General features: G+C 38.1%; 1 protein-coding gene across 5 annotated transcripts in view; it reads left to right on the top strand.

Moving 5' to 3' along the window:
* Positions 1-26,211, top strand: part of CAP (c-Cbl-associated protein) — a 158,206-nt gene that overhangs the window by 16,668 nt on the left and 115,327 nt on the right. For 4 of the 5 annotated variants that reach the window (XM_062669947.1, XM_038012694.2, XM_062669949.1 and 1 more), the window contains exons 2-5: positions 3,595-3,862; positions 11,894-12,045; positions 14,418-14,473; positions 15,980-17,017. In XM_062669947.1, the coding sequence (XP_062525931.1) occupies positions 3,767-3,862; positions 11,894-12,045; positions 14,418-14,473; positions 15,980-17,017 (1,342 nt within the window). In that variant the 5' untranslated portion in view covers positions 3,595-3,766. 5 annotated transcript variants of the gene reach the window in all.

The following is a 26,211-nucleotide window of genomic DNA, read 5'->3' on the forward strand; positions in this document are numbered from 1 at the left end:
CTACAACTCTACAGTGCTACAGAAAATAGGCGTGGAAACTAGAAATTACTACGACAATTACAAAGCTTTAATTAAATAGGGGAGGTTTTCATCCTGCGATATAGACAGCTTAACAGTTCATTGAGTTAATCGTTCACAAGACATTTTATTAGCAACATACCATTTTATATGTAAATATTTATTTATTTATTTTTTATTGCTTATATGGATGGACGAGCTCACAGTCCACCTGGTGTTAAGTGGTTACTGGAGCCCATAGACATCCACAACGTAAATGCGCCACCCACCTTGAGATATAAGTTCTAAGGTCTCAGTATAGTTACAACGGCTGCCCCACCCTTCAAACCGAAACGCATTACTGCTTCACGGCTGAAACACGCAGGGCGGTGGTACCCACCCGCGCGGACTCACAAGAGGTCCTCCCACCAGTAATATTATCTAAATAGATGTATTTTAGATACAGAAAACGTTCTAAAAAAAAAGCAAGTTTGTATCACGTAGACATGTTTGAAGTGAATCATTTGCCACGTACTAGTCGACCTCCAGTGCTAAAGTCTGCATCATATCCTGAAATAATTCAGTTGTTAGCGTTACCCACTAACCTCGATACTAATAAAATTACTTGTACTTTACGACGCTGCTCTTTACATAGTTTCTATTAAAATACTAAACAATTTTGCAGCGAGATACTTTGTCTGAGTAACAATCCTTGGGCATGGTAATCAAGGTTTTGAAATCGTCGTGGGCTATATTATAAAGCGACTGGTGTACACGTATGAAGCGATGCGATTATACCGATCATGAATGATTTAGTGTAGCAATAACGTCGTGTAACGAAAAAAATCAAACCATAATTAAAACTGTACTATTTTAGGGTTTCAATTTCGCGTTTATTGTTTTCTTTCGGATTATTATTTCCGACTTTTCGGATACTATATATAGCTTAGTTGATAAGTAAGGAAAACATTAATTACGAGACGACGCCTTAAATTTTTTTTGATTATATCGAAGATTCGGAAAACCGAAAAAAATTAACTAAAATATAAAAAAAAATGCGAAGTGCGTATTGGAAGCTCTTCTTTTTTCTTTTCTTCTTCTGTTTTTACCTATCCGCTGGTAGCCTAAGAGGCTATTCCAGCTACGCTGGGACGGTTAGGTAAGCTCACGGGTTCAATCTGAGCTAAATTGCTAACTATAGCCCTAGCAAGAGCATTGCTTCGTAGAATCTACCATCGGATCAGCATTCGGTGAGAAATTCAGCGGGCTGTGTCTATAGCCTTTACGTAATATGACTTAAGACCTGAGATAGCGGCACTTACGTTGTTATGTCCATGGGCTTTTAATATCTGGCGTAATCTACGCAATAGATGTATATAAAAATGTGTGTGAAATCTCTCTTGACTAAAATTCCGTTGCTGGTGTTATGATGTGGTTTGAAAAATCATAAAGATAAACGCTTTGGATCTATTTTTAAATTTTACTTCAACATCAGCGATCAAAAATTATTCCAGAATCTATCGCTTTGTTTTTTAAATTTAGAAAATAGTGCCGCGATTTGGTGCGTTTCATGTTGAATATACCTAATTTCTTGTTTCTAGAACCTTTACCTTTGTCTCTGATAGGCTGAAATATAATATAACGTTCAAATAACCGAAAAACCTAAATACTTTGATGTAAAACCAGGCAGGTTTCAGCAATTCCGTGGATCAAATAGAACAGGAACCGGTTAATTATTTTTCACGAGCACTAGAGTCCCTATTAAAAGACATCTGTTACACCCGAAGACGTTTGGTATGCATTTAAAAGTTTACGAGCTATTAGAATGATCATGCTGACCGATCACTTCTAAATATACTCCGTCGTATATTAACCACCCAAGCTATTAAACTGATTGAGTAACCCGACCATGTGTTAATGTAGTTTACATTCATTACCTAACTAGTAATTTAAATTATACTCGTGCTAATCAGGACTTGTTCAATTTAAAGGTATTTCCCATAGATCTTGTAAAGAATACCAATAGACTAACATTACACCAGTATACGATTTTACTGGTGGTTTTTTTTTTTTTTTTTTTCCACAGGAGAAAATCGCCGGATCCCCACCCGCGCGGCAGGTGGGGTATGTGGGAGTTGAACCTCACTAAAAACTCCTGCCGCTCACAACCGGCGCCCTACCTCGGACCGGGCCGGAGCCCAGTCGGGGCTATTGAAACGGCGGGACAGGGTTGACGCAGAGCACATTACATCCATCCCACCGTCCCACGGACGCCGGACCGGTGGCCGCCAGCGAAACGACCACCGGTTCCCTCGTTCAGCGGGCCGAGAGCCCGCTTTGATGGCGCCGCGTTACACCTTCCCCCAGAGCGGTCGGGGGAACGCGGTCTACCATCACCCGGCTTCCTATTGCGGGTGAGCGTGCAGAGCACGCCACCCCTCGTCTGGGTCCCTCCCCGCACAAAACGGGTGGGACCCCTAGCTCTTAGGGGGCCAGGTCACGGATACGACCCCGGTCCCGACCCCCTGCTCGGCGGCGGCGGGTTTCTGCGTAGTGAGGAGAGCTTTCCCTCACTCGCCCCGCCGCCTCCTTCTGCGAGATGGTGCACTCGCAGAAGTCGAGCATAGCCTTCCATGACTCATCGCTGCCAAGCATCGACGCCACGACGCCAGGCAGCGACAAGTCAGGTCCTATCTTTGCGACCAGGACACGGCGCTGCACCTCCCAAGCGGGGCAGACAGCGAGCGTATGCTCCGCCGTGTCCAGGTCGTGTCCACAATGGTGACACCTCGTCATCGGCTCAGCCCCTATCCGGCGCAGGTACTTCCCGAAGCATCCGTGCCCGGTCAGCACCTGCACCAGACGAAAGGTGAGACGTCCCTCGCCACGATTCACCCAGTCATCAAAGACCGGGTAAACCGCCTCGACGGTCCGTAGCCCCCACGTGGGGTTGGCCAATCGCCTCGACCACGACTCGAGCACGGACCGCCGAGAATGGGCCTTCCGCGCCCGCAGCTCACTCTCGGGGACACGCGCCACGCCCCGAGCACGAAGCTCGCTGCGCCACCGATAGTCGGCAGCGAGCGACTCCGCCTCCAGCTCCCATGGCGGCGTCCCCGCCAAAACACACGCCGCCTCGAAGGAGACGGTGCGATATCCGCGGATGACCCTGATGGCAACGGTGCGCTGCGGCCGGCGCAGGAACCGAGCCATAGTGGCCCGGTTGCGCGGCTCAGCCCACACAGGTGCACCGTACAGGGCCATCGATCGCACCACCCCCGCGTAGAGACGGCGCACAACCTGATCCGGTCCCCCAATATTCGGGAGCAGCCGGCTCAAAGAACCGGCCGTCCCCATCAATCGGGGGACCAGCTCCGCAAAGTGAGCACGAAAGATTTTACTGGTGGTAGGACCTCTTGTGAGTCCTCGCGGGCAGAACTTATATCTCAAGGTGGGTGGCGCATTTACGTTGTAGACGTCTATGGGATCCAGTAACCACATAACACCAGGTGTTCTGTGAGCTTGTCCACCCAACTAAGCAATAAAACAATGAAAAACAAACTTACGAAAAAACTGTATTTATTTCTTTTGTTACAGGTTTAAAACACAGGATTGAAAATAATTTGATTGTGATAAATATAAGGGCTTCCAATTTACACCTTAATGTTTCTACGACATGAGTAAACGTTTTCCGGACACTTTTCGTTTTAAAAGTGTTGTTACATTATTTTTTTGTACGTGCTTTATACGATGAAGTGAGAAGCAAGCGATGACTGCGAAGGAAGTGGAACTGACAGGTGGCGTACCCTGGGGATTTCGTATGCACGGCGGAAATGACCAGAACCAGCCGCTTAGAATATCACGGGTTAGTAAATTAAAGTTAATTTAATATTATATTTTCTTAGGCGTTCGCGAGTGGTAGACAGAATTAAAAAAAATATTTTATTTATTTTTTTATTTATTGGTTAGATGGATGGACGAGCTCACAGCCCACCTAATGTTAAGTGGTTACTGGAGCCCATAGACATCTACAACGTAAATGCGCCACCCATCTTGAGATATAAGTTCTAAGGGCTCAGTATAGTTACAATTACGGTTTAATCTTGGCTTTTTTACGGTCATTATATTATTTTTAATGTTTCGGATACTTTGTAGTTTTCGTAATATGTATATGATATGGATAGCAAATATGGATATGAAAGCTAATATAATATAAAATATTATTTTGTGAACGAATGTGGTTACCGTCAACAAATATAATTATTAATAATTAATATAGTCTGCAATCATGTATACATTCTACGATATACAGAATTCGATTTCAAATTATATTCTAATTAAAATAACAAAATTCAGCATCAGAATGTGACTTGTTAATTATAAAAGAGTTTCTAGTAGTTGAGAACCCTATTAGCTCAGAAAGAAAAGTAATTTCCTTGAATTCCTTAGGGGTGTAGTGTCAGATTACGCAATTAAATGCCGCTATAAATGAAAGAACGAAACAATTCGTTTCGCTCTTTGTTGGTGGACAATTGTACAATTTGTCAAGAGTACTGTACCGATTATTGTGGCGGTGAGGTGTGAAATGTTCCATAGAGATTTACTGAAACAGATTCATTAAAATTTCTATGATTTTTGAAAGATTTCATAGTTACATCCACTTAAGCTTTTACAATTGAATGTAGGTTATGTCGGTAATTGTCATTATAGAATTACAATTTTTCGTAATGCTTCTGACTGAGATATGAATAAGATTACCATAAATTGTGTTTACTGAACAAACAACAATCAATCATTAAAAAAATGAGACTCCTTTTCGTTAATAAAACCAGTGACGTTTTCCTCATCTTTATACACATAACTACCGCAGGTAATCAATCAGGATTTTTAAGACAAGATTAATTTCACTGTTATCATTTCTGTAGTTTATTACTGAATTATAGAATTAAAAGTTTTGAAAATGGTATCATAAAATATATAATAGAAAGTGATTAGATTTTAAAGAGCAAGAAAAAATATTCTCGAATTTTTTTTATAGGTGTCTTTGTTAGAGATTTTTACGGCACCATCCTCAAATAGCGAAAGCTGTCGGCGACAGTGAGGTAAAGCCCTTGTTTAATGTAACAAGATACTGCGATCGCTTCCCTCAGGTTAAGGATTATTATTTGATACTTCAATAAGGATTGAAGAGAGCAAATTAAGCGGCCCTATCTTGTTTCTTTTAACCTGTCAACAAACTTTACTAGCTGCCGAGATCAAAGCTAAAAACTACCGTTTTTTTTACCTATTATTACCAACTTCACCAATTATGGTACACAATGTGACTCCGTAATTCTACTTACAATATTTGGCTAATGTATGAATGCACCAACAACTACAATATGATAATGTTACGCGCTGTGGTTCGGGATAAATAAAATTCCACCGAAGTATAAATTAAAACTATATTTATCACCTAGAACCGTGATCCGCTTACTGCCTAGCTTCGAGTAGTTTCGATTACTGACTGACCGCGTATTTTTTTTTTTTATTATGATTGGAAATTTACTGGTGGCCCGAAGGCCTTTCCAGTTTCACCAGGACAGGTGGGCGAGCAAAGGCTCAGCCAAGAGGGGTGGGATTTGCTAACAACTGCCCGAGCGCCTCCGAAGGAGACCTAACAACTCAAGAGCAATTGTTTCGCGAATGAATCTACTACCGGATCGGAATCGCGACCCGCTGAGGAGATCCAGCGAGAAACTCAGCGGGCTGATGCATGGGTTAGGTTGCACGTCGACCTCTTTGTCGAGTTCGACGAGTACGGTTACCGGGGTCCCTAAGCCTGCCCCTAGTAATAGAGCTGAAGGCGTCTAATGCAAAGGTTATTGGATCTGATGGATCCGTAAGGACGTGTCTAGGGCGTCGACGGTGACTGGCTCCTGCATGATCAGGATTCGGGGAGTAGTCAGCGGCGGCAACGATAAGGCGATTATCATGACGCATAGCCTTATCGAAGTATCGTTCCGACGCTGACTTCATGTATTTCCGAATTGATTCGAGGCCCAGGTCGTCGTGTAGGTCAACGTTCCTCACGAACCACGGAGCCCCGACAGCTAACCTGCAAAAGCGGGATTGTAGGGATTGGAGGGTGTCTATGTGTGTGCGGACCGCGTGAGCGAACACCACACTCGCGTAAGTCATGACGGGCCTTATGCAAGTTTTGTAAAGTGTCACCTTGTTCCGAAGGGACATTTTACTCCGCTTACAGATCATGGGGTAGAGTCTACCGAGAATAAACGCGGCACGGTCACGGACTGATTTTATATGCGGGCGGAATGTCATCGATGCATCCAGGGTAACGCCCAGGTACTTGACCTTCCTGGCCCAGGGTATCGTTTGTCTAAAGAGAGTAATCGGGGGTGTGAGATTCCTCCGCCTAATCCGGGAGGAAATCCGTGTGGAGCTTCCCCTCTGAAATAGCACCGCAGTACTTTTCGCTGGGTTGATGTCTATGCGCCATTTTCGGAACCACTGTCCTAGGGCTAGGGCTGCGCTCTGAAGCTTCTTCGCGATTAGGGACTTATTTCTACTAGAATAGTAAACAGTCGTGTCGTCGGCGAATAAAGCTAAATGGGTCGGCGGCGACCGGGGAATATCGTTGACGAATAAGCTAAATAGGAGGGGTGAGAGGACAGAGCCTTGCGGGACTCCAGCTGTGAGAGGTCGTGGGGAGGAGCGGGTTCCCTCGACTCGATATCGAAAAGAGCGGTTCGACAAGAAGTCCCGTATGATGAGCACGAGACTATCCGGCACGCCCATGTTGAATAGTTTGAAAATCAAACCATTGTGCCAGACTTTGTCGAACGCTTTTGCGACGTCGAAGAAGAGAGCTCCCGTGTATAACGGTTTTGGTCGATTAAGCCCCACAAGAATGTGCTCCGTGAGGCGGTGCACCTGTTGAACGCATGAGTGATTTGTACGGAATCCGAATTGTTCATCGATGAGAATGCCCTTGGATGAGACGAAGTCTCTGAGGCGTTTGTAGAGCAGACGCTCATACAGTTTGCCTAGAGACATGAGGAGGCTAATCGGGCGGTAGCTCGTCGGATGATTTTTTGGTTTACCGGGTTTATGTATGCCGATAACGTCCGCTTCTTTCCACACCGCGGGAAAGATACAGTTCGCCATAGCGGCATTGAAAATAGATGCCAACATCACGATGAGTTGAACGGGTAGAAGTTTAATAACGCGGTTAGATATACCGTCGGAACCGGGAGCCTTGCGAGGACGTAGGTCTTTGATCAAGTCTTTAACTTCTATCGGGGTGACGGGTGGTAACGCATCCGATGGTGGCAAGGAGGCTCTGCGTTCTACCTCACTGTCTACTAATTCTACATGAACAGGGTCCACGGATTGAGTGCTGGGCGTGCACTGGGTTTGCAATGTATCGACCAGCAGCTCTGCTTTTTCGTCATCATCGAACGCCGCGAGTCGGCCTGAGGGGCCTACGAGGGGGGGCATAGTTACTACCGTATCCGATTTGAGAGTACGAGCTAAGCGGTAGTAAGACCTTTGGGAGGGCGCGAGTCCTTCTAAGAAATCAGACCATCTGGCATCTCGGACTTCGGCGATGCGAGACTTTACGTCGCGTTGTAGGGCACGCATTCGAATACGATGACTGACCGCGTGCCATCTCTGCAACGTTTTTATAGTCAAGACGAAATCCCCAGAATCGTCGAGAATATTCCACAAAAGTCGAGTATTGTGTGTTTCCACTATCTGACAATAGATGGCGTTGTACTTCTCGAGCGTTCTAGATGCTACTAGAACCTTCGAATTCGTTCGACTATTCGCCGATAGATGGGGTTACTTTGACCGTCGTAACAATAATAATATCAATATGGTAATATAATAATGATAGGAGACATCATCTAATGTTATTTGAGTGTGAATACAATGTTACTTGTGATTTTATCGAGCACAGTTTCCTGACACCTTCAATAAGGTTGATACCAGTGTCTTATTTTAAGTTCCCACGGTCAGACACTTAAGCCATAAAAAGTTCTTCACTTGATATGTTTTAACACTTATTTATTATGTTACATGGGTCGAAATCACAGGTACACAAAAACGACCTGCAAGCTATGTGACGTCGAAATCACGTAGAGGGTTGAAAGTCAGGGCCACATGCGTCATTACGCTGATATTGTGAGGGTTGATGGTGCTTTGTCGTTCGCTCGGGCGTAAATTATCCCGCACGTTCAACAATTACAAGCGCTCTTTAGAAAATCGTCATGTAATTGCAGAAATATAGGTGTGCGTTGTACGTATTGTAAAATTCCGAACCAGTATTATTATTATTAATGATCTATGTACGCGGAATTTATCATCAGAACATTTTGTCGTATTAAAATGTGTTAACTGTGTTCATAAAAGCTTATGAGAAACGCCCATGGTAAAATTTTAAGTGGCATATCTATAAGGCTTTTTAGTGTATAAAATGAAAAATTAGCCAATTCTCTTAAACATTGCCCAAAAGGCAGGCGAGCTTTTAGTTTACATAACTGTAAGTAATTGGTTACCGTTACCTTATGAACATGAGTATTGTCAGGGCTCAGCCAAGACGTTCCGAAAAGAACCAGGTAAATAATAGGATCACCTTTGAAACGCATTCTAAGTGGACACCGTTCTTTTGGTAGTGGGTATAAACTCTGCTCCTCGGGCTGATGGACTGATGCTAAAAAACGGGGTATTTTCAAACAATTCCGTCTCAAATAATAAATCAATAAGTTGATAATAAACTTAATATTTTGGTCTGCTTAATTTTTTGTACAGATGATCGAAGAAAATGAATATTATATAAAAATAAGAAACGAATGTTGTTTATAAGTCGTATTTTTTTGATTAAGCTTATTGTCTTGGATACATGCAACGTCTCTAACTAAAATGGATAAATTGGGAATATAACTCCAGTACATAGATATAGAATTTGATCGTTGAGGCGACGCACGTCGTTGTCACGCGGCCTACGTGTTCGGAATGTAAACCTAGTCGTTGTCATATCCAGATTATGTAGAGCCACTCTTCTCCGACAATTCACACAGTTATCTACTCTTGAATTCGTCAGTAAATAAAAGATAGTTCTTATTAAATTGGTACTGTTTCAAACCTTCTCACAGTGAAACATACCCCTTGAGTTTTAAATGTTTATTAGTCGTCGTGGTATCGATTAATCTGTCATTTTGTGATACTTTGAGATAACAAACTAAATTAAACTAACTAAACTTAACTTTGTTAAGATTGTACGGTATGCTTTGGAGTTTGATGGCATTTAATAACATATAAATTATTCACGGTTTTATGTTAAATGATTTAAAATCCTATAGAGTTGTTCTGAAGAACTTTTAATTGCATAAAGATGTCTAGTGAATGCGGCACCACTTTATTGAATTGCGCTAATAAGATTCTCACAACTTGTGCTTTTAATTACAACATCTCAAACGATGAGACACTTGCATTATTTAATAATTTCACTTAATTTTGTTATATTTCAGATTGAATATTCATTGATTAAACATTAATAGTATTTTTCTGCTTGGCGAAAACAAAGTATCTGACACAAACTGAGACAATTATATGTAAGACATAAACAAAACTTATTTTTCCCTAATGTAATGGTGATATTCGATATATTAACTGAAATTATTGTTCCTTAAATTATACGTCAATCAGAAATAAAGCTAGTTTTGAAAGAAAACAGGAAAAAAAATAGCTCGTAGCGCGAAAATTTTAAATGCCACAAAACGAACCTGACTTAAAAAATGTGACGTAAAAACATTTGTTTCCAATATAATTTATAAATTAGGAATAGTAGAGTAAATAGAATTTGGCAAATATTGTAACATAGTTCGACGAAATATAAATATTGTTACGCGCTGGGATTCGGAATAAATAAATCTTCCACCGAAGTACAAATTAAAACTCTACGAGTATATATCACTTAGAGCACCTAAGGAACACTTTAAAATTCTCAATTCACTTCTTTCGCTTCGCTTCAGGTGGTCCGTTCGCTGTTTCGCTTCGAGTAGATCCGATTACTAACTGCTTTCGTGTCATCTCTGCAACGCTTTTATAGTCGATACGATAACTCTACAATTATCGAGAACATTCCTGACAGGTCGAGTAGTTTCGATATGTATTTCCGCTATTTAATAATAGATGGCGATGTACTTCTCGAACGTTCTCGATTTTACTAGTTGTTTTTATATTTGTTTCTGATATTCGACGATAGATGGCGCTACTCTTACCGGCGTAGCTAGCTGACCTGAAGCTATTGCAATTCAAAAAAATACCTTAACTATGATAGAGAAGATGTTTAGCGCTTATCTAAAAACTGAGATCCTCTTATCGAGAAGATGATACAGAATATCAGGCCCGAAGATACCTTTAGTTCTTTTTGTATGTTAAGAAAGGTAAAATTGACGTCAATATACAATATTCAAATGTTGATGAATAGCAATGATGAATAATAAATATCTTGGTCGTGCATGACTACATCCAATAATATAAAATCTAAGCTATAAAAATTTGCAATACTGAAAAGTATTCGAAATATCCGAAATAATAAAATCAAAATATTAAGCACAATATTAAATATTAAAATAGCCATTGCTTGCGTTCTCTACATTCGAGAAAGCTTTCACAAATTGTGGATATTTATTTATGTAATGCACTTAGCTCAGATCTACATGAAATTAAAAGTAGGTACATAATATTTACAATATAAGTTATCATCTCTAAATTAGGTAATTAGAATTTATTCTAATATTAATCTTGAGCGATTTGCATACAATATACAAGTTCATCGTCCTAATAGCGACATGGACGTTCCGAAGAGCACGCGCGCACGACTTGAATCGAACGATACCCTGACTTACCTTCGACAAGATTAATATTCGAGGCGTGTGGTGGACCCCGACAATGTGTGCGTCCCTCACGGCGCATGCATTTTCGAATAATACCCATATAATGTTTCGATGAAATTGGCTATTGTAACGCGCCTATCTCTTTAGTATAACTTACGACTTTCTTGAGGCTACCGGCTGATGCTTCATAGGAATCGTAGCGAGCACGTTAACTGAAAAACAAATTGTATCGTACGGTGATTTTTTGTGTTTAGTGCCTTTTACGTTATTGACTTTTTATAAATAATAATAATATTAACGATGCAATCTGTGCTCTTGGTATTTTGAGTGCGATATAACATTAAAATAATTACAATGACCTTTCCCAACGCCTAGTGGTGTGCGTGTACATTGAGGGTATGTGGTATCGAGGGTGGTTCATTACAGAGTGAACATGTTGAAATTTTGCTCACCAGCGACTCGGCGACGGGAAACAAATGTGGTCTGTGCTTAGGCAGCTTTATTTTCGAAAATAACAAAAAATATATCTAAACTGATGTAACATTTTACTTTATTTCTTTACTTAGAATTATCGTTGTTATATGCATCGTGTTGCTTGAGGAACTTCCGTAATAAATATTATTACTTATTTAGGACAAATAGAAATAAAACACAAAAAAGAGGTTAGATAAACTAACTACATACAATGTGTTTGTAGTATCTGTGTAATGCAGAATACCGATATCAGAATGCCGGCAAAAATTAATATAAAAACTAAGTAATCATCATAATCATCGTCATCATCATCATCAACAGCCCACAGTCGTCCACTGCTGGACATAGGCCTCTCCCAGTTCATAACACTGAGCAAGGTCATAATAAGTAATCATACAAAAAGTTAATTAAGAAATATAGATTTTTAAATTAGGATATGAGAAGTTTTATGGTAATATTTGTTGTGTAGTTATACATATATTATTTAACTGTAAGCATCAATTTAATTTGTTTTACAGGTAAATCCAGGACGGAAGGCATCTTTGAGCGGTATCCGCGAAGGCGATGTCATTTCGTCCATAAACGGGCGGTCTACCAGGAGCATGAGTAATGCTGAAGCTCACGCCATGCTGCGAACAGCTGGTCCAGTCCTAAGACTTGGCCTAAACGAGTAAGTATTGCTTCTTGAATATTTACAGCTTAGAAAATATGCTGATCTCTTATCATAGATTGGGGGGAATAGGGACTAGGGGTAAAAAAGGTAAAATAAAAAAAAAGGAAAAATCTGGGATGTTCACAATGCTTTTTTGAGATTTAAATTTGTTGAATTGAAAAGGACTTTTATTTAGTGTTTAAGAATATTAAACGATTTAATTTAGTCATCAGAATTTTGTAATTGATTAATGATATTGAAAAGTTAATTACCTAAAGGTAAGACCGACCTAACAACTAAACAGTTTCAGCCCTATCGAAAAACTCTGTTGTCCCCATACGTGATTCCCCGATTCACCCCAAAAGCCAAGGTGGATCAGGTTCAGCTAGTTTTTTATGTTTTTGTGTATATTCGGTAGGCAGCGGCTTGGCTCTGTCCCTGGCATTGCTGAAGTCCATGGACGATGGTAACCCCTCACCATCAATCAGGTCGTCGTATGCTCGTCTGCCTACAAGGGCAAAAAACATTTTTTTTCAATGAACACTGTATACTAATGCATCGTATATGAAAATTTAAACCTCCGGAACCATTTTAATCTCAATTTTATTGGTATTACCCTAAGAAAAAACGCTGAAAATTTGTGTTGGTATCGGAAAGCGTCTCGATTCCCCCCAATCTACTGTACGGAAAATTGAATTGTGCTTATGTTCATATTATAAGTTTATTCATATTTTTTTAAATAATATGAATAACTAATTATATTTTTTTTTAATTGTAATCATATGTATACAATGCCTATTATTCACTTGACTATGTGGCTATCGTCAGTAACAAAAATCAGTACGTCGAACGACTATCTCAACAATACTTTTTGGTGTGGAGACAAATAAAAGTATTTCGGATGTGGTGGTCTCATCAACGAAGGCCGCAGGACTTTTTCTTTCTCCTCCAACTCCAAAGACGAGTTTATAAGACACTAATCAGTGTGATTAAGAATCCCAACATCATATTTTTCTTTGACATCGAACATCGACATTTTAGAGATTCCGATCATCCAAAAGACTAGCTATCCACTTGGAGAATACCACGAGAATAAGTCTGTAATAGGTATGATCAGTCTCTCTTTCAAAGAGTAGGGTTAATTATAGTTAATTATAGGAATGAACTCCCTTATGATGGAATTTATTCCAAATCAAAATTTCTAATAGAGAGATAATACAAATACAAGTATTCATATCAAATTAGTGTTGAACGACTTATACTAAACTTGCACTAAAAAAATGCTGAGCTTTTTCTGTTTAATATCCGTTAAAAATAATAATAAAAAAATTAAAATAGTTTTCCTATGATTGGAAGCTACTCACGAGCTTAGTTGTAAGATCGACTTTCACCTTAGTGCAGGTTTTAAAAATGACTTCAGAAAAGGTATGTTGAGAAATAAAAATGACATTTGGTTCTAAATCGACTGTTGAAATATCTGAAATTGATTTCACATTTACAAAGACTTCTGCCGTATTGGATGGATGTCAGCGGAAATCGGACAGTCACTAATCCGATCTCTCCTCGCCGTTTCACACAACATTCAAATGGATTTACAGATTAGTCGGGACGTAAATCGATGCACATTATTTATTCTGTCGAGCCCAATTAACTTATTACTTACAAGCTTTACTCTCTATTCAATATGGGAAAATCTCCTTATAATAATATTAAATGTACATTATTGTTGATTGAATAAATCGTGATTATCTTATTTTATTTCGATCGGAATTAAGGGAAGCAATGGCCTATCAAGTTGACATACAGGTATCAATAGTATAAACGATACAGACATGCTATGGACAAGTTTCTATCTGTACAACCATCCTTCATAATTTTATCTTCAAGTTCCAATCACATTCTTCTTATTCGAATCTAATTGTGACTGTGACTCCAATGCGATTGACGTTCAAGGTGTATTGCCTAAAAATATGGTAATCACTTTCCCTCAGTAAATCTACAATCTTTCATCCATCCTGTCTCTCTCAACTGTCAGTAAATAAATATATTGCTGGTGGTAGGACCTCTTGTGAGTCCGCGCTGGTAGGTACCACCACCCTGCTTATTTCTGCCGTGAAGCAGTAATGCGTTTCGGTTTGAGTGGTGGGGCAGCCGTTGTAACTATACTTGAGACCTTCGAACTTATGTCTCAAGGTAGGTGGCGCATTTACGTTGTAGATATCTATGGGCTCCAGTAACCACTTAACACCAGGTGGGCTGTGAGCTCGTCCACCCATCTAAGCAATAAAACAATATTTATAATATATATACCTATATGTATAAATAATAAAATTTATTTTACAAGTTCTTCAGCTACATACAACCTTAATGAGTTTACTTTTTGTCTACAGAGACAGAGAGATATCGCCGCGACGGAGATCTATCGGCAAAGGAACGGATTTAAAACGTAAGATACGAAACACATGCTTATTAATCGATATCATTAGTGAAGTTTATTAGAAATTAAAATCTAACGATTAACAATGAATCGAAAATATTTTTTAAGATAATTTGTATCACGCCTAATTTGAATATTATTACTTTTGAAACCACATTAGCTTACGTCGCAGTGAATCTTCACCGTCGCTCCGGAAATAAACCATAGCACTTTTAAACACAAGTGTAGATATTTTTTATCGATATATCGCGGTCACCATGCATGCTATCATTGACCAGCCTGTATACAGCAGCTATCGAATGCTCCGCGACCTTGATTGCTAGCAATTCACTTGTGTAGTACCTAGAAGATCGCATATTAACCTCAATAGAAGCTCCTTAAGACCCGATCTGCCTCTGTAATAAACAACACATTTGGTGTTAATTGGTTACCGGATCACATCATAGATACACACGTGTGTGCCACTACCCGCTTGGGAAAAGAAGATCGATGGTCACATAGAGAACATTTTGACTTATACGATTGGCTAGTGTTACCGTAGATGACTAGACGTGTTTGCTAATAGGTATATAGACACCATCCCTTATTTAAAACATGAGGTTCACGTTTCCATAATATTGCTTTAACGATTGTCCTATCCTTCGAGCCGTAATGCATGAATAGTTAGACTTATTTGAAGGCTCAGGCTAAATGCATCAAAGCTTGGATTTTTTATGGGTTTAGGTGCATTTCCACGGATTATTAAACAAACTCTATTGGCGAGCTCCTATATTTCGCCGGGTGCATAATTTTTTTCCTAACTGATTCAAAAACTCAATTTCGATTAAACCAGATGAAGTTAAATTCGTGGCGTTATCGTTATATTTAGTATTCATTAAAAGACTTATAAAGCTCATTCAAACTTAAAGTGTTATAATAATAATTACAAGTCTAAGATGAGGCGTCTGAACTCTATCGTGGAAACCCAAAATATATTTTTTATTTATTCATCTGAACCTTAAAGGTTTAATAAAGGCGTTTTATGTTCGAATATAAACATTAACTTGTCCCCTTTGACAGAGCAATCTGCGAGACAACGCGTAAACCTCTATACAAATCAGAAACGTTAAAATATATATTTATACGTTTCGCTGTGTGAAATGTTGCCTTTTGTATGGCGGCAACTTTATTTATTTTATCAAACGACTGCACGTGCTGGGCTTTGGTTCAAATAAGCACAAACAGACTGCGACTTTATTGTCGTTGCTTGTTTACTTGGAACGATCTAAGAAAAACGTTAAACGTACTAAAAACTGTAATTCTACCAAAACAATTCCGCGCTGAATGTGTCAGATAGATTACAATGTTTTCATCATCATCATCATTATCCTGTCGGCGCAACATGTTTTCTCCTTCCATACTATTCTATCATATACCATTTCTTCGCTCATTCCCCTCTTAGCCATATCGTCTTTCACACAATCTATCCAATTACAATGTTTTATTTTCTCAAATAAAGTTAAAAAATTGTTTTAGGACCATCGCAGTTGATTGCTGAAGTACAATGTGGAAGAGCGACGCCTCAAGCACCAGTTTATGCAACGATAAGATCATCTGAATCACCGATTAAGCGTCCGTCTCCATCAGGCATTCGTTCTTCATTAAGTTCCTTGCCTGGCGAATTTCATTCGACACCCCTTGCGAAATCGCCAACAAATTCCGATAATACTATTGGATTTCACCCGACAAATCCATTTTATACTACTCTCCCTTCAAATTATTTGAGTACTTCCAGATTACCTGTGCCGAACGGTAAAGCTAATACTTTAAATTTAGATAGAGATAAACCTAAACAGTCGTCGCCATTCTATGATTGTGGTGGAGATATAAAATCTACCACGAATCATGAGCGACTACTACAATCTAGTTCCAGCAGTCTTCCATATTATAATCACAATAATGTGAAAAAGTTCAACGGTTACGAAAGTCCAACATCAAAATTTGCAAACAAAACGGACTTTGGTCATTTTGCTAATAGCTATAAAGAATTTAATGAGCAAACAGACCAAAGTCTACCGGATGAGTCTAAAAATCCATTTGCAACAAAAAGAAACAGCGATCCCTTTGAAAAGTATTTACGTCCAGAACATAATAGTAATGGAAAAACTGATGCCAACATTAAAACGATACCGATTTCGATGAGCGATAACAATTTTCAAACTAAAGAAGAAATAACACAACGTTCAACTGTAACTGAACATAAGATAAATGAAATCGAAGAAATTAAGACAATCAAGAAGATAGTTTTGAACGAATACGATAGAATGCGGGATACCAGAGAAGACGATTATTCTAAAATTATTCGCGATAGAAATAATCATTCTGATAAATCTTCAAGAGTAAGACGCAATGAAGATTTTCGTCAAGAATCACCAAGTAAAGAACGTCCTATATTACCAAGGAATGGATGTCATAATCCACAAAATGAAGAGAATAATAAAAGGAGCTGGAGTTCCTTATCTAGTACGTACGATCAGTACAAATCCGAGCATGAAAACCTCACGAGCACTTCAGGTAAGCCGTTAACGTTATTATGTTTACTGTAATAGTCAAATTCAAGGAAAACTGGCCCGGTACTGTAAACGAATCATCTCTATTGTTATTATGTTATCAGTACAGTAATATATTTTTTTGTAACTGCTCCAAATTAGTAGATTATCTCATGTTCCATTGTTTGTTAAATGGTTGCTAGAGAAAGAGACATCACAAAAATTAATAATCCATCCACCATTTTTATTGGGAGTCCTTTCAATTAGAACGATTTAAGAGGACAGTTGAGGGACTTAACTTGTTTTTATTGGAAAATAATATTATTCCTTGATACATTGGTTTCAATTATAATTGACAGTTAATCTTGATTCATGCGCAAGTTACGGGCTTTGTTCCTGAACAATTCAGGTGCGATTACACGATATGTACATAACAATGCATTCAACCCTCCAAGGCAATGTGGAACAGCAAAAGGGGTGGATCGTTATACTGGCTTATAGTACCGATACGACACGAATTTATACCGATTACTTTCGTCCTCACGTTTCCCATGTGCAAGCTTTACAAAATGCTCTACGTGCTACCTGATATATTACGTACAATGTGCCTACGCTAATTTGGGTCGTTTCTTATACGAATTGTATTCAATATATTGGAATACATAAACTGGATAAATGAAAAATGTTTTCTATTATTTTATATATAAGTGAAATTTGCTATGACTATCGCTACTTATATAAAAGATTTCACGTGGATTTATAAAAAAACATCGAATTATTCCCGTAATAAAATATGAATACAACCAAAAGTAAAATAAGGAAGTGTTTTCCATCCTGTATGTATATGACATTTTATTTTTCGTTTGTGTCCTCGATTTTTCTGTTTTACCTTTATATATATATATTTCTTCTGTGCGTGTGTATGTCAAATCAGCCCGGCAGAGGGCGCTGCAGTCGATATCTAGCTTATTTATCTTTCCTAGAAATAATTTATATGGCAAAACAACGTTTGCTGGGTTAGCTAGTTGAAATATAAAAATTCATTATTTTATTGAATAATTTACTAAATTAAAAATACCCCGTATTCTTTAGCTAAAATGTTAATGTACGAAGGTCCGTAAGTTTTGTAGGTATTATTAGGATAGTTATTAATTCGTTTTCAAAACTGTTTCAAGTCTCGACTCGGCTAAAGCGGCTTAAAAAAATTCATGTTCTTCAAATAGGTGTAAAATTAGCTTTCGGTTTTTCACCACAGGTTTTTTATTGGTATAACATCAGATCAACTTACTCGCGAATGTGTTTTGAACGTTTACCAAAGACTATAAAGAACATAACGCGAATGTGGACATCGATATTGAGGCCTCAATTTTGACCCTTGCGTATCGTTCAAACCGCAACACAGAGGACGGTGGTATTAGCTCCTATGGTAAGGAGTGTAGTGCAAACATAGAACACGCTCTACTACCGGTTTCGTTCGCATAGGATCCACTTAGAATTAGTATTATCTATTCTAATTACAATAAGGGGTTGAACTAAACGAAGAACGCAAAAAAGTCCAACAAGTCCATGATCACCCATCGCCAGGTAGGCTGAATGTTCATCTGTCTAAAAAGGTAAAATGATAATTGAAACATTTAACAATGTGACAAAGTGACTTTTTGTACCCCGAAAGTAGGAACCGAAGCCAAAATTTCGCTTCTGGCATGATAAAAAAAAATTATGCAATTTTCAAATAAATATTACTACCCACATATATGATAATAGTTATACTATTTAAAAATATTAGTTAAATACGCATTACATCTATATATGTAAAAATGAATTGCTGTTCGTTAGTCTCGCTAAAACTCGAGAACGGCTGGACCGATTTGGCTAATTTTGGTTTTGAATTATTTGTGAAAGTCCAGAGAAGTTTTAAAAGGTTAATAAATATGAAAATGCTCGGAATTGAATAAAAACAAACAATTTTGTTTTTCTTTTGATGTGTCCCCCGTCGCACGGGTACTTTTTGTTTTTTTTTTAAGTTTATTTAATAAAAAAGTTTAGGTCTTTTATTTATCGATTGAGGCACTACGAAGTCTGCCGGGTCAGCTTGTAATATAAAAAACTGTAGTTACGGATGATTTTATATCAAATGTTATTAACGATCACAATTCAATGTATTTATTTCGCTGTGGTAAATCGACGTTGATTGATGGGAAACGATTAAGAGTTTCCCTTATTAAGCCATACAAAGTGATAACAAAAAACAGGCAGCTGGAGGAACTTACCTTCTATGAGCTTCGGTACCCACCTTACAGAGAATAGATCCACAGATCGTTTATCAATAAACTCTAATTTCCAAATCCATAGGACCTATTTTCCTTAATTCATCGACCGCTGTATTAAGCAAAGTCACAATCAAATTGAGACAATTTGAGCTTCAGCGTCATTATGTAACTCGACTCAGTTGAGTTTTTAAACTTTGGGAAGAACCGTCTTGGTAGTGGGGAAAGTACGCTCGCGCAGTGTTCCCGACTTATTTAAAGTACCATTGAAACGTCTCTAAAGTGCTTCTAGTACAAGTACCAGATTACGTCAGTGCATGTCTCGCGTCCAGTGCTAAACTGCGGAAAAAGTAGCAGAGTATTTTTATTAAATGATTGTTCCATATATTCTCAAAGTTTAAAAAAAATAAGCTAGTTATATTTTATTATAGTTTAATAATAAATAAACATTTCGCTTTAACATCAATCACTTCACACTGTTTGTGAACATTGTTAATTTATAGAGCAATACCTTTGAATTTGCATACGAAATTCGTGCTATTTAATTTGAGTAGGGACTTTGAACTTCTACGGATTTCGGTACGCATTAATCGCACGATAATTATATGTTGTAAATAACATAAAGTTATATATTTTAAAACAAAGAAATCCGTGCAACGGTTTTTAATACAACACAATTATTAATTAGTCGTCGTGACCTAAAGGATAAAATGTCCGGTGCATTCGTATGTAGCGATGCACCGGTGTTCGAATCCCGCAGGCGGGTACCATTTTTTCTGATGAAATACGTACTCAACAAAAGTTCACGATTGACTTCCACGGTGAAGGAATAACATCGTGTAATAAAAATCAAACCCGCAAAATTATAATTTGGGTAGTTACTGGTGGCAGGACCTCTTGTGAGTCCGCACGGGTAGGTACCCCCGCCCCGCTTATTTCTGCCGTGAAGCAGTCATGCGTTTCGGTTTGAAGGGTGGGGCAGCCGTTGTGACTATACTGAGACCTTAGAACTTATATCTCAAGGTGTGTGGCGCATTTACGTTGTAGATGTCTATGGGCTCCAGTAACCACTTAACACCAGGTGGGCTGTGAACTAGTCCACACATCTAAGCAATAAAAAAAAAATTTGGTAAAAAGTAATTATTAATTGGTTTCTACTTAATTTTTACTTATATTGTTCATGTACTAAACTGCTGCTAAAAGTCAAACGGTGCTAGAGCATGACGAAAAGGTTATATTAGTTGCATATTAGATTAGAGTAATAGCTTTGAGATTCATATTATGAAAACAAAAGCTTCATGTCTGAATTGTGTTGATCTGACGAAATTTTGTTTGATATCCAACAAACAGGAACTGATTAAAAAAACCTTTTCCTGAAATAAAATCATAACCAAGAAGCAGCCTTGGATATTATTGTTAAATCAAAATATTGGGAAAATAAGCCGGAGGGAGGTCAAGGGATTAGCTGCTTTATTTCCCTCGTGGTTCTAATAGTTATTTTTTTTTATTTGAAGTCATGCTCGGAAGCGGAAATTGAGTATCGCTCGCAGAAATCTATCTTATTCGCGTCCGAGCAGAAAATTATCTCCAGTCCTTAATTACTTTTTAAGAACTTCCTAAATCGATTATCTTTATTTCGGAATCATACAGAATCATTATTAGTTCGAATGATTTTAGTTGTCACAATTAAATATTATGATTGTTAAGTAACTTTCATAACATATTGGACTTAAAGTAATTTAAATCAATAAGTAATTACATATTTTACATAATAATATTAATATTAAAACCTTGTCTCTAATTTGCATTTTCAAACTTTGCTTTGTGGATACATGTATAGTATAAATTGATAAGTTTTTATTTTTTATTGCTTAATGCTTAGGAAGGTTGACGAAGCCACGGCCCACCTAGTTTTAATTGGTTATCGGAGACCATAATAATATCTACAACGTAAATGCGACCACATACCTTGCGAGATGAGTTCTAAGGTTTCAATTTTTACAGTATAACGGCTGCCCTACCCTTCAAACCGAAAAGGATTACTGCTTCACGGTAGAAATACGCAGGGTGGTGGTGCCTACGTATGCGCGTACCACCAGTAATAACGCAAATTAAAATTTTGCGGGTTTAATTTTTATTATAAAACGTTATTCCATCACCGTGGATATTTTTTTGTGGTCACTGGAGCCCATAGACATCTGAAACGTGAATGCGCCACCCACCTTGAGATATAAGTTCTAAGGTCTCAGTATAGTTACAACGGCTACCCCTCCCTTCAAACCGAAACGCATTGCTGCTTCACGACAGAAATTGGCGGGGTAGTGGTACCTATGCTAATGTTTTTTTTAAATTATGCATTAATAATACATTAAATCAATAAAAAAAAATTACACACACTACCATGTATTTGACACACACATATTTAGAATCGATGTTTAATGTGAAACTTTTGTTATTGCTTAAAGCCTGTGGTCAAATTGAAAATAGGTTAATATTGTTTATCTTTAATCTTATTTGTCTACAGTGTAGTCTTGGCGAGATCTGTGATTATAGAAGTAGAATAGTTTTTACAATTGAACCATAATAATATTCAAATTATAAAATTTCAATTAATTATAGTCGAATTTCGACTACTGCGGGATCACTAGTACCTAATATTTATTGTAGCATATATTTCAAACCACACCCTTTTACTGTTTATGATCAATTTAACGAACATTGTTCCATGTCGTTTAGTCTGCCATTGATAATTCCGATTAATTGTGGGCATAAAACATAGCAAGTAATACGGGCCAAGGCTGTTTAGGTGTGGCCAAGGAGCGGTTTCACGGTCTACAGAGTACCTGGATAGAACGTCTGCTATCCTTGCCAGTTCTGTCGTCGACTTTGACCAACGCTCTCAAGACTTCACCGTGAGCAGTCGTAATTGAAACATATAAGTAGAATGCGAAATTGTAAGTTTAATTTTTTTTAAACGGTGTTTCTGTGAAGCGAAATGAACTCGTGTTTTCAAAGCAGTCCGTACGTCTTCCATCCGCCTTCGGATACGTCGGCGACGGAAACCGACGACAGTGTTGATTCAGGCTGTGAAAAAACTGTCAGTATTAATAATAAACGAACGAAAACTTACAACGAACCGAAGTTCAAAACGATTAACAAGGTCAGCGAGAAGATTCTGAGAGCCATTGAAAAGTTGACGTGTAACATAAAAAAGAGCAAGAAATCAAAGAGATTCTTGTTCCAAGAAACAGGTCAAGTATTTATGAGTATTTTTTTATGTATAAGTTTTATATTGAAAAAATATTATTATCGGCATTGGTACTGAAACGCCTGATTGCTTCGAGGCAAAAATAGGAAGCATGCTTGTACCACCAGTACTGCGTATTGCATTTTTACTAGTGGTACTGCGTATTGCACTATACTAGTGGTCCCTTGGTAGTCGAAATTCGACTATAATTAATTAAAAGTATAAGTTTGTTCATTATTATGATTCTATTGTCAGAGACGAGTATACTTCGAGATTTCACCAAGACTTCACTTTGGACAAATATTAATAAAGACAAACAATATTAATCTATTGTCAATTTGACCACAGACTTTAAGGGATAACGAAAGTTTGACAATAAACAAATATATTATGCATGCGTGTGTGTGTCAAATACATGGTAGGGTGTGTAATGTTTTTTTTATTGATTTAATGTATTTTTTATGCACAATTTAAGAAAATATTAACATTCTGCACTCCTCCTGTATATTCTCTATAAGTGTGAGAAATTTCATGCTCCTCCGTCCGCGCAATTTTGCGTAAAAAGGGGTACAAAGTTTTTGCTTCTCGTATTAATATTTAGATAATTGTGGACCCAAACACGGCAAAAGCGAATTGATAACAGAGATTACATACACATAAAATTACGCTTAAATTTTACCGTTGATCGTATATTGTGGGAACCTTAAAATGTGATCACAGAGTGATTATCGTAAAGTACATTCACGACATAAGTTTAGTTTCGAACAATAGAGTTTGTAGTGCGGGTAATGAGAGATTCGGAGGGGCCTCGTAAACTGCGTAGACATGTAAAATGTGAGCGGCTTCTGAACTCCTTTAGAGGTTCGGTTACGAAGCGGTAGGTACTTTATTTAAACTGGTGAAACAAACAAATGCCTATTGAAAATTCCAATTTTTTTTATAAGAAACTAGCTGACCCGGCAGACTTCGTAGTGCCTCAATCGATAAATAAAAGTCCTAAGCTTTTGTATAAAATAAACTTAAGACAAACAAAAGGAATCCGTGCGACGGGGGACACATCAAAGGAAAAACAAAATTGTTATTTTTATTTAATTCCGAAAGTTTACCTTTTAAACCTTCTCTGGACTTCCACAAATTATTCAAGACCAAAATTAGTCAAATCGGTCCAGCCGTTCTCGAGTTTTAGCGAGACTAACAAACAGCAATTCATTTTGATATATTATACAGATAGATATGACTAAACGTATTTGAGAAACTCTAGCTATCTATAATTCCTCAAAAAGTGTATTTTTATTGTAAATTATACTACAAAATTACAGTAAAATCATATATTAATGTATAATAATTAATAATATGTGCTATTGATAAATTTAGTACCTTCAGAAATTTAGTATCGCGTGAAAGAAGTCAATATCGAACAGCCACTGAACTAACTATGCCTTACTATTACTCCTTACTGTTACTATTATCTATATTACATTACTATGTAATGTAAGGTTATAATTTCTGACAAGTATAAATTTTATTTCAATTTATCTGTATGATATCTACAGATATGAGATATTGAATAAATAGTCACAGTAATTTAACTTTTTGCAATCTGATCTTACTGGTGGTAGGACGTCTTGTCAGTCCGCGCGGGTAGGTAGGTACCACCGCCTTACCTATTTCTACCGTGCAGCAGTAATGCGTTTCGGTCTGAAGGGTAGGGCAGCCGTTCTAACTATACTGAGATCTTAGAACTTATATCTCAAGGTGGGTGGCGCATTTACGTTGTAAATGTCTATGAGCTCCAGTAACCACTTAACACCAGGTGGGCTGTGAGCTAGTCCAGAATCTAAGCAATAAAAAAAAACCCGTGATAGAAGTACAAAATAATGGTAATACTTTAAAAATAAAATCGTATTCAACATTTAGCATAATCTCTACACGTAAATTAAATGGGAAGCAACGCACATTTTAATGGCAAGTTTAACGTCTTCGTTGGTCATTGTCCTTATATACTTACTATTCACCGCGTTCCCGCTCTCATTTCTTTATTCCGAGAGCGAGCCGTGTGTTTTCCAAGAATAGAATTACACACCAATTTTATATCGACGTCAGATAAACTCGTATCAACGGTGCAGGTATCCAAATTCACGGAAATTGAATTGGAATTCTTGGCCTGTTTACTTTTACTAGTTAGTGATCCCCCGGTAGTCGAAATTCGACTATAATTAATTGAAATTATAAGTTTGAACATTATTATGGTTCTATTTATTTTACTTCCTATAATTACAGATTTCGCCAAGACTACATTACCTAGGCGGCACTGAAAATTTCGGGAATTAACGAAGTGACACAACATTAGTATTTAAAAATGTATTTATTGCTTTTCGAAGTATTCTCCGCGAAATTTGACACATTTTTCCATACGATGGAACCAATCATTGAAGCAACCATTCCATTCGGAAGTTGGGGTCTCCAAAATGGCCGTTTTGTAGGCGTCCACAGCTTCTTCAGGTGATGAAAACCTCTGTCCACGCAATTTATTCTTTATTTTAGGGAAAGTATAGAAATCATTAGGGCTTAGGTCGGGGCTGTACGGCGGATGGTCTAATAATTCTATGTTTTCTTGCTCTAAAAACTCTTTTGTTCTGTGCGCGGTGTGAGAACTCGCATTGTCGTGATGGAGGATGATGCGGCGGTTGCAGTTCTCTTTACGGAGTTCAGAAACGACCTGTGGCAAACAAATGCTAGCATACCATTCTGCATTAACCGTTCTTTGTCCCTCAAGAGGAATAGTCGTAACATGGCCGGTTTTGGAGACAAACGTGGCCACCATTTTTTTTGCAACACTCCGTGAACGAACAATTTTTGTTGGCTTTAACTCATTTTCGAACACCCAAACTCGTGACTGGTTTTTTGTTTCGGGTTCGTACGCGTATATCCAGGATTCGTCACCTGATACAATGTTGTATACAGCATTTGAGGATCCTGCGTGGAATCTTTCGAGAGTTCTGACGCACCAAGTAACGCGAGCCGCTTTTTGCTCTTCACAGAGCGAATGCGGTATCCATCGGGAAAACAACTTTTTTACACCTAATTGTTCATGCAAGATTATTTTTATTTGACTCATGCCAATGTCTAAAGTTGCCTGCATTTCGCGGTATGTCACATGTCGATCTTCCTCAATCAGCTTACGCACAGCATCTACGTTTTCTTGGGTGACTGCAGTTTTTGGACGACCTTGACGGGGATAATCACTGAGCTTGACACGTCCACGTTGAAACTCAGCAAACCAGCGATAAATTGTGGTTTTGGATGGGGCTTCATCACCAAATGCAGAAATAATCCGGTCAACACACTGTTTTTGTGTTAAACCACTTCGAAAGTCATAATAAATCATCGCTCTTGAATTTTCTCAAGTCAACTCCATTTTCTCAACGTCTAAACAAGTTTGACAAAACCTCGTGACAAGACCGACAATCTTTTTTTTTTTTTTTTTTTTAAATAAATAAATGGTATTCGATTTTTAAAACCAAGGAGTTTTCAATTAAAAAGATTTTAATATGACAGGAACAGTGGAAATATTCCATTCCCGATACTTTAGTGCAGCCCTCGTATACCCCACTGAGTTTCTCGCCGGATCTTCTCAGTGGGTCGCGCTTCCGATCCGGTGGTAGATTCTGCGAAGCACTGCTCTTGCTAGGGCGGTGTTAGCAA

This window comes from Bombyx mori, chromosome 9, assembly GCF_030269925.1.
Source record: "Bombyx mori chromosome 9, ASM3026992v2".
NCBI lineage: Eukaryota > Metazoa > Arthropoda > Insecta > Lepidoptera > Bombycidae > Bombyx > Bombyx mori.